The 10,601-nt window shown below is 37.9% G+C and overlaps 1 protein-coding gene across 1 annotated transcript; it reads right to left on the reverse strand.

Annotated features, from left to right (window-relative positions):
• Nucleotides 1-6,790: 6,790 nt before the first annotated feature.
• On the reverse strand, nt 6,791-9,122 carry LOC116188995 (delta(8)-fatty-acid desaturase 2). Its single transcript, XM_031518478.1, has 3 exons — nt 8,694-9,122; nt 8,152-8,425; nt 6,791-8,009 (listed from the first exon to the last, which is right to left on the reverse strand). Exons 1-3 carry the CDS (start codon nt 8,918-8,920, stop codon nt 7,155-7,157), a joined length of 1,356 nt encoding a protein of 451 aa, XP_031374338.1. The 5' UTR covers nt 8,921-9,122; the 3' UTR covers nt 6,791-7,154.
• Nucleotides 9,123-10,601: the final 1,479 nt, after the last annotated feature.

Raw genomic sequence — 10,601 nt, forward strand, 5'->3', positions numbered from 1 at the left:
ACAAAAACCAAATCAATCCACCAATCCCTAAAATTAAATCGATAATTCAATCCATTACCGGATTGTCGATCGAAGAATGTCAAGAAAGTGTATCCGATTTACCGTCATGATTTTGGCACTGCAGGTTCAAACCTCAGTGTGGTCCCTTGAGTATCAAAATTATTAAAATGATAGAAAAGGGTTATTGGCCTATAACTGATCCCAGAGGGGTGTTTGTAATAATTAGATAACAACAGCAACAATCATCGCCTCTCCCGGTGCTGCAATTCAGCCTCCCCTACTTTCGGTTTCATCTAGTAAGGTTCGACCGGTGAATTGTCGATTGGTGGATTGATTTGGTTTGTCGGTTGAAAATAGGGTATAAGAGCGTACAAAGATATCAAAATTTATTTAATTTAAATTCTTTTCTTTTCTTTTTCTAATAAATTAAATTGTTATTTATTTCATTGAATCAGTAGATTTTGTCCAGTTTAATATTAAACCCGACTCAAGCCATTTACGGGCGCGATTGGACATCGTCAGGAAGATGCATATTTAAAATATTAAAAGTCAAATCTTGATAGGTGAGTCTTTAGATAAAAAAAATTTTGGACACATATACGCCCAGATCAATCATAATTCAAGTTAATGGCTGAAAAGAAACAACCACGGTGGTTATTTCTTATAGCCAACCGTGGTAGCATCACTATTTTATTTCTTCTTTCCAAATTCTATTTTCAATTCTTACTCTCTTTTTTCACCCTTAATTTTTTTCTACCTCTACGAATTAATCCATCATAAGCGTATTGGAAAAAAATCGTTATAGTTAAAGCACGGTACGCTCAAGTAGGTCATGCTTTAAATGGGTAAGTTTCTAGTATTTATATATTACAAACACCTGTAGGGAAAATTTCACCATTGATATAAAACCTTTTTAGAATGTAACAATTTGATTAAAAAAAATCTTTTTATGGTAATATTTTGATACAAAACGTTTTAATTTGTATCAATCAACTATGTTCCATCAACAGTCCACTAATGCCATTAGCACTTACTAACGTGGTAGATGATGTGTCATATGCACATCCCACGTGGCACAAACAATACATAATTTTTTTTAATTTCAATTGAAATAAAATAAAATGAAATTATAAAATCCTTCTCTCTCTCTCTACCCCTCCACTCCCTCTTCCGTCTCCTCTGTCCAGACTCCGTCTCTACCCAGACACTCGTTGGAGCCGTCCCCTGTCCACTTGCCCAGCTCCAACGCTCTCCTCTTCTTTTTCCTCTTTTTTTCTCTTTTTCTTTTTTCTTTTTTCTTTTTATATGTACATCAATTGTAGCGGGGCGGGAGGCCGGTGACCCCACTTCCGGACCGAGTTCATCATGATCCAACTGACTTTTCTGATGACCTCTTTCATTATTTTATATTCATTCTATTTATTTATTTTAATAAAATTTAATAACATGAACTACTTGCGGCTTCGTCTCTGTCTACTGCAGCTTGATGCTTGATCAATGTTCAAAAAGAAAAATTTCAAAGAATAAAAAAGGATGCTTGGGAAACCTCAAGCAATAGCGGCAGCTAATTGGAAGTTCTGGACCTAGAAATAATAAAGTTGTATTTGAAAAAATTAAGTGCTTTACTAATTATGGAAAGGAGGTATAAGAATAAAAAAAGTTTTGTGAGAGATAAAGAGTATCAATAATTTAAAAAAGATTTATTTCATTAAGTTAATTTTTTTACTTATTTCATGGAGTGATTTTTTACTTAATGATTAAATAATTTATATTTTTATATCTCATATTTTCCTCTTTCTTACATTCATTTTCTCTTATAACTAAATCGTAAGCATTTATTTAATTAACTTGAAACAAACACACCCTAATGTAAATAAACGGAACTATATTAGGCATCTAAACCAAAAATATCACATTCATTCGGCCCACCATGTGAGGCCCGAATTATACTTGCAACTTAGAACCATACAAGCATGATAATCCATCAAGAAGTCTACTCACGAAGCTTACAAGTAATCTAATGTAAATAATTTATCGCCCGTTTGGTTTCAAAATATTTTTTAACTCTACTTCATTTAACTCTAGTTATCTTCAATTCAACAACACAATTATTACTTTTCTAATTTTTCTTCAATTTTTTTAACCATTCAATTCAATTTTTAATACTAAATTCTCTCAACTATTCATTACTTTTTTCATAATTCAACAACACAATCATTACTTTCACTCAACTATTCATTATTATTTAACACTTTTTCTCATAATTCAACAATTCAATAATTACAAACCAATTAAAATCAAAACTTAACTCTCAAACCAAACACAACCTTAAACTTTTACAATCGATCCTATAACTCCTCATAAGCGGAACTTGACAAGACATCTAAACCGAAAATATCACATTCATTCGAACCATCATGAGAGGCCTGAATTATAGATGCAACTCAGAATCATAATAGTATGATAATCCATCGTGAAAATCACACAAAACAGCAGCACGGTGGGTGGCCACTTGAATCCCTAACATTGGTTCGAATTAACGCCTAAGTTAGTACATTCAAGCCTTTACCGACTTCAATCGAGCACATGCATGTCCTATGATTCGGCTTTGATACCACTGCCTCCGGCGTTGGCGACCAAGTCTGAACGAGTAGTAGCCGGCACTAGATGAGCCACTATCGCCCCCTCCCTTCTTTCTCAAGACAAACTGTATGTTCTGTTTTTTTAAAAAAAAAATTGGTTTTTTGTTTAATTTTCTAAAATTTGATTTTGTAAACCGGGTCAATAAATCGGTTCATGGTAGAGTCATGAGTGACATGGCATACCGTGATTGGTACACGTGTCAGGATGAATGTGGACGTGGCATATGTAGGTGACGTGTCAATGATGGGTGACATGATGGAATGTGATTGGTACATGTGGCGGAAAGATTCGAGAACAGTGATCGTGAAATGAAAATATAAAGCATTAGAAATACTAGGAGCAAAATTTATAAATAATAGACGGATGAGATTAAAAGTTGATAAAATCTAATTGTTGAAATTAATATTTATCATGGAATACAAGTTTGAGGTTTCATTGTAGAATCTACCTAAAATAAAGGGTTAATTGCCTAAAAAATACAAACATTTTCGAATTTTATTTCGAACTTTTTTGTTGATTTAAAAATGCACGAACTATCAATTTGATATCAATTTTAGCACGTCTCAACTTTTCTGTTAATTTAAACTAGAATCAATGGCCACAACCTTCGATCGAGGTAGCCGAGGTCACCAACGACCTTATAGGGGTGGTGGTGGGTCCTGAGGCCTTCATTGCCCGAATTTGAAAAAAAAAAGTAAAATCGAGAAAAGAATAAAAGGGCTAGGTGGTAGAAGTCTCATCGGCGACCACCATCTCCCTAATTGGGGTCACCGGAGACCTTCGCCATCATAGGCAACCCCGATTGCGTGGGTTGTGGTCGTCGTTGAGGCCCACCTATCAAAAAAATGGAAGTCGCGCTAATATTGATACCAAATTAATAGTTTATGTGTTTTTAGATCAAAAAAGAAATTCGTGCTAGAATTAATAAAATGTGAAATGTTTATGTTTTTTTAGATAATAAACCCTAAAATAAATAGTTAAGAACTGAATTTTTTTTATAATATATTGCTATAGTAGCCCAATATTTTGGTTAATTCTATTTTGACCCAATAGTAGGTCCTTTGGGAGGAAGAACCCGCATTACTCGCCATGGTACATGGACAAGTACCTGTTTAATTATCTTAAGTTAATATTATATTAAAGCAATTATAATTGAACTTTTTTACCATATAAATAGCGCATGCTTTGGTACGAAATTAATATACTTGAAAAGGGAAGAACGAGAAAAACATATGAGACTTGTAATATTGAAAAATGATTAGAGGGATAAAAGTGAAAAAAAATTATAAGTTGAAAGAAGTTTTTTTAATGAAATTATTCATTAAAAATCGCCGTCAAGTCGACGCTGATTGTGCAAAATCGATTTTTGTGGGATGTTACATGATGGTGCAAAATATTTTAAAGTTGTAACTTAATAGTACTAAATATTTTACGTAAGTTACATGATTGTATAAAATTTACAGTCTTGTAAATGACGGCTTGACACTGTTTGTACTATACTGAAATAACTTTGAAATATTTTGTACCATCAAATAGCAAAAAGAATTTTTTGTACCATATCGAAACATTTATAAAACTTTTTGGACCAACAGTGCAAGTTACCCTTTAGATTATTACTATTAACTATAATGGTATGAAAAACTAAAAAAAATTATTTCATTTATAAATTAATAACCCACTATCTATATATCTATATATTAAATAAATCATTCCTTCGTTTGTTCCATTCAACTAGAATCATAAAAAAATTCCTTCATCTTTTTTCCCTCCCCCTTTCACTTATAATTGATTTGTAACTAAATCATTAAACAATTATCTAAAATAAGCGTTGTCTACACGATCGCTCTTAGTGCATCTTGTAATCTTTGTATTAGATGCTTTTGAAATTTGAATAATAATAAATGGATCAAAAATCTAATTCTAATTAATCAAAGTCCGTAATTTTAGCACAAGAAACACACCTTAGACCTAACAAAATTGCGGTAATTCATGCTTGACCCCTTTTGTTATGGTAGCGATATGATTAGCTTCTTCCCCTGACATTATTACGGATGGAATTAACATATGCAAGACTTCGGCATTTCGAAGACCGAGGCCCTCATGACCGGTTTGAATGAGTCGGGATGGGTAATCCCCTCTCGTAACTCATACAAAATCAAAGAATGGACTCCATTTATACCACTCTTTTTCAAAATCAAAATCAAATAACTCATACAAAGTCAAATGGTGAACTCTATATATAACCATTTATACCACTCTTTTTAAATTAAAATTTAATTTTAAAAAATTACTTACAAAATAAACGCGCTACAAAGCATTTGAGCCAACACCCGAGCCTACTGTATCCTCCGGTCCCACCATTTGCAAACCATTGGCCAAGATTACGGCCCCAAACAAAACAAACAGTCGTGGTTGGTCCCACAAATCATTGGGGTGGTGTCACAATCCTCAATTTCACGCATGAAGGAAAAGGTCCGAGCCTCCAACTTGCCTCGATGATGAAGCTTCGTGGATTGCTTTCGTCGATAGTGCGTGAAGGAAAGCTTTATTAAACGAATGGGACACGCGTACGACACCTCGTAGGATATAGATGGAGTCCATCAATCGGGCTCATGGTATCAACGAAGAATTTACGCACGCATCTTATTCGTTAAGTAATTAAGTGCAAATGCGGTAAGCGCGAATCGGACGGATCCGGATAACGATTGGTGGATCCGGGGCCGTGGATCAATTCCTTCCCTTATTTTATTTAATCCCGAATATATGCGTCACCGGTCGTTTCCATGCGTTGGAGAGTCAGTCGGTGGAAATTGTCTTTTGGCCGATTACTTCAAGAAGAAATGGCCCTTCCGGGAAAGTCAAGAGAAAGCATTAATCGGTCTTTTTTCTTTTATAATTTTCTGCGTGTACTACCATATTTAGAAATCCAACGACTTATAATTAGTTCAATTCGAATATCATCGCTTCGTTAAAGAGTGAAACTCCTTTAATTAAGAATTTCATTCATTCACAATATTTGAATATGATATTTATTTAAAAGAGAACAAGTGTCGAACCGTTTAAATTAATTCTGATTAATTTTTTTTTCTTTTTATAATTTTCTTTCGACTACAAGCCAAGTCGATGGGACCTATAAAGAAATTAATAAATATAGAAAAATAGATGAGGGGATGATATTGTAGCGATTCCCACCGATACGAATCTTCTTCGTCTCAATTCGAAAACGTTACAGCTGTCCCAAATTCCATTTATGAGAATATGAATTAGGGCTTTAGCATGGGCCTCTCGCTGTCAGAGTAGTCAAATAAAGCATACTATCTTGTCTTTTTATCGAATCCGATATTTATGTTTAAAGTTGATTAATTAGGAGACTCCATGATATTTTTGCTGCCCCTTGGAAACGTGGGGCCCAAATCCGATGATCCATGTGAATTTTTGATTTTTTTTCTGAACAATAACATAACATAATCCATGTGAATTTCAAACTAACGAAAATTCCTTTCTTTTGTTCTCAAGGGGTACCGGTGGGTCCCTCTGATAAGCTGAACGGTGGTTTAGAACCACCATTTTAGATTTAGGTAAATCAAAAAACGAACTACGAACCAACCAATTGTCGAATTATCACGTACGTAATCGTGATTACAGAGCATTCGGTTTTGTCCTATTATTTTTTGATTTGGTACAACTTATCAACTCGGGTTTTCTATTTAAAAATATGTCAAATTGCTTATAAGTCCACTGAAAGTAATTTTAGATGGTATCAAAATAAATTTCACTTGTTCGAACAAGTGTAAGCTTATATCATGGTAACCGAATTGGTCCATATTGGCCTAGGGAACTAGTGGTCCTTTTTTGAATTCGAGTGCGGAGAGAAAATCGGCCCGTACTCAATTATCCTCCCCTCTCGTCAAGACTCTGTGTATAATGTGTTCCGAGTTCAAATAGTGACTTGAAATTGACCAGCGCTGATAATCTCATCGATAAATGTCAAATTTTATATTAATCTTCTTAATGATTACTCAAAATTACATTACGATAATTTGACTTAATCACCGTTGTGAAACATGCATTGCTGCCTACTCAACTCAAATACATGATTATATATAAATAAAAAATATTATAAGGAAAGGAGTCAACATGTAGAACATGTATAACGAAATCTCAAACTCAAAATCTCTGAGAAAACAACTATTTTACTCAAAGGGCACTTACATATGTAATATTCGGCCGAGTTACCTAATCTTCGATCGGATATCGTATGGTCCATATCAGATCAAAAATGTAGTCGATGTGAACGACTGATACGTTAAAGGAAAAATACAGGAAAAAAATATTTACCTACACAATGTTTTTTTTTTAAATATAAAATTCATAAGAAAATGTAGTGTATAAATCCGGGAGAGCGACAAGAGCAGTCCAAACCAACGTACTAGAGTACTAATCCAAACGATGATGGGATGGATGAATGAAAGAATTGGATCGGGTTCCAGTTCTTGTCGTCGGAGGTCGGATTAACCATGGGTGTTAATGGCCTCCCAGACGAGGTTCTTCGGCACGGGGCCGCTGGTGAGCTGCCGTGCTTGCAGAGCGGCGGACCTAAGGACCTTGATGGTTGTGACATTGGCTTCCCAGAACCCGGGGTTCCGGTACGGGAGGTTGTGCTTCTTGCAGAGCTCCCGGGCAATTGGGGCGATCTTCCGGAGCTGCCCCCTCGGCAGCCTCGGGAAGAGGTGATGCTCCAGCTGGAACTGTAGCCCGCCGAAGAGCCAGTCCATCCACTTCGAGCACGAGATGTCGATCGTGCCATGGGTCTGCTTCTCACACCAGTCATTCCCGCTGGGGGCTCCCACATACACGTCTCCTGAGAAGTGGTTGAGGCAGAACTGGATGTGCTGGAGCGCGGTTACAACGAAGCTTGCTAGCACGAACATGATCCGCTCTGGCCAGTTCGGGAGGCAGGAGACCAGGAGCGGGAACCACGTCCAGAACACAAGGAGGCCGAAGAAGTTGAGAGCCCGATCTGGGACGGGGCGCTTCGAGAAGAGCAGGAGGAACGTCTGGATGAAGAGGTTGATCCGCCCAAAGCACATGACCGGGTAGAAGGTCCAGTGCTGGTAGCTCACCAAAAACCGGGCCACAGAATCAAACGTGAGCTTCCGCCCGTAGAAGCGGGACGTCAGGGACGAAAAGAAGCGGTTTGAGACTGCAAAGACCGGGATGTGCTGGAGGTCCGGGTCGTTGTCCAGGCTATTGCACGCGATGTGGTGCTGGTTGTGCGTCCACTTCCACCACGCGATGCTGATCCCCGTCAAACAGTTGCCTGATATCAGCTGCACGATCTTGTTTGTCTTTGGGCTCGGGGTCACCTGCATATACAAAACACATCAAGATTGTATACATATCGATATATCATGTACAAATTTATATACTATGGTCTAATAAATAAATTTATATCACGATGATTAGACCTATAAGCTTAAATGTTTCGTCATGTAAAATTAGTCATACCTGGGAATGCCCGGAATCATGGCCGATGTAGGCGCTAAGGATCCAGAGCAAGCCCAGCAAGCAGCCGCAGCCCAAGTGAACCAGCGTGCTGTCCGACCTCAGAACCCCGTAGACAGCCGCGAACAGCATCACCGCCACCGATATGAACGAGTACATCACGTGATGCCCCTTCTTCTCGAAGATGCCCGACTTCGAGAACTCGACCATGAGCCTCCTGTAGTCCTTGGATACCTCCGACACCTCAAAGTCCTCAAGAGTGTACCCCGTGAACATCCTGCACCGGACAAATCATGAAAAAGTTAAGAACAATGGGATTCGGGTCGATTGATTCGAGGCGTTATCGTTGCAGCCTTAGCATCTAACTACAAGCTAAAAAAACATTTCTCGACCACACCAATGTCTCTGCAGTTCACAACACCATCCGTATTCTATGCAAAGGGGATCTATGAAACCGACCCTTTCTCTTAGCAACGAAGTAACACGCGATGACATAGAAGCCGTTAAATCCATCTAAACTACCAGAATGGAGCTCGAGAAAGGACCTGTCGAGGTAATGCCAGGCAGAGCCCGGGTGGTACGCGATGAAGGCGTCGGTCACGTCCTGCCCCGCCAGGGTCAGAAGCGGGCCCTCGCCGCCGGGGTGGATCTTTCCCCAATCCGAGACATCGTAGACCTTGCCCTGGATCGAGATCCACAGGTCCCCGGGCTTGTTGTGCCCCTTGAGCTCCTCCGAGGTGATGTACTTCATCTCGCCCTTGTCCCCGCCCATCGAGACCGGAGACTTTTGCGAGTTTCTAATCCGCGAGCGCGACACCGCCTTACTTCCCGCTCGAAATGCCGATGCTCTCAATACGCATTCGGGGTCGGGGACATGATCGGAACCGAAACGAGGAGGGGATGGACTCGCTTTGTAGGGAGGGGTTGGGATGGGAGGGAGGCGCTCTGTTTCTTAGAGGTTCGCTGGTGTGTGAACGGAGGGGAGCGCTGAGATTGCCTTTAACAGCGAAGGCCGCGGTTAAACGCTCGATTTTACGGGAATTCTCTTAATTTACTCCGAAATCTTAATTTAATCGAAACGAACGCGTGGGGGTGGTTCGTGGTCACGTGATTTTCAAGGCCCCAGAGGATCTGCGCCGTTGATTGGTGTCGATCGGTCGGCCGGCTATCTGGACTTGGATTCTGGACCGTGTGATCATGGGTTGGACCGTGGGAGCGGAGCACGTTGAAATATCTCTATGGTATTTTTGCTACTGACTTGTTTACCCCCTCATAACCTCTTGTTGACCCGTTTGTTGAGGCTTGAGATATTTGCGAAGATATACATTGCCTTCAACCATTTGGATCATTTTAATTATAATATATTTTTATTATTCACCCAAAAAGCATTTTTATTTTTTCCGATCATAAATATTAAATAAAGGAGCACAAGTAGTTCTACCGAATATTTAATCTAAGACCATTTAGTCACCAAACGAGAGGTGTGTAGCACTATACTCTCTCTTGTATTTTTATTGTAATTTACAATATAACCCAGAAAAAAAAAAAAGATCAATTTTCACAGTATTTGAGAGGCCGGTCAATAGGAGTATAATAATTATATAAAAAAGAAAAGAAAAGATGAATTACTCGGAAATGTTATGAAAGGATATCCTCTGAATCAGCTCTCGTAGCAACCCGCAACAACTATAATACTAATAGAGCTCGAAAAAAGAATAATAATGAAACATAAATTGCATCGACATGTTTCTGAAATTAAGAACCTGGTGAGACTTGGTATGGAGAAGTACCAAGAAGAATACAACAAACGGGTCAATGAGTTCAATAATGTAAATAGTGCGTTATAAAACTTATGAAAGTATTTCATTGGTTCTTATACGGTAAGTTGTTGGAAACAATAATTATTTAAGATTTTCTTGGTTTGGAAACGTTTCTAATCCACGCGAATATTATTTCTCTTGGAATATAGAAATATAAATGAATAAATCTCATTTTTCCAATATTATTATAGCTGGAAAGATAAGCTTTCTTTCCAACAACAAATAAGGGGGCACACTAGTTACTAATTACTACGTGTGATTGGCTGGCACACGATTGGTACAATCGAAATTTAATTTTATTATTATTTTCTTAAAAGTAACTCTTTCAATATTTTCAGCAGCAATAGTCGGTTGCCACATCTCTTCTGATATTTCAAGCAAAGATTTTCGAAGGAAAATGCATATGTTAACTAACATTGAATTATAATTGCTGCCGTTAAGCTTCTTAAAAAAAAAAGACTTTTTACACTCTGTCTGTCCATAACAAGATAAGGAAAATATACATAGTTATTTTCCATTTTTGTTTTTATTCAATTAGGTGGGAATATATATATATATATATCGATTTAGATTAATTCAACCAGTTCCGCGTTTATTTTTTTATTAAGCAAGGTCTCGATTTCGAGTATTGTG

Source organism: Punica granatum, chromosome 1 (genome assembly GCF_007655135.1).
Source record: "Punica granatum isolate Tunisia-2019 chromosome 1, ASM765513v2, whole genome shotgun sequence".
NCBI lineage: Eukaryota > Viridiplantae > Streptophyta > Magnoliopsida > Myrtales > Lythraceae > Punica > Punica granatum.

Coding starts and splice junctions, on each gene's coding strand:
- LOC116188995 (XM_031518478.1), bottom strand. CDS start 8,920: ATGGGCGGGGACAAGGGCGAGATGAAGTACATCACCTCGGAGGAGCTC. Junction 8,426..8,693: donor GCCTGGCATTACCTCGACAG/GTCCTTTCTCGA, acceptor TGTCCGGTGCAG/GATGTTCACGGGGTACACTC. Junction 8,010..8,151: donor ATGATTCCGGGCATTCCCAG/GTATGACTAATT, acceptor TTGTATATGCAG/GTGACCCCGAGCCCAAAGAC.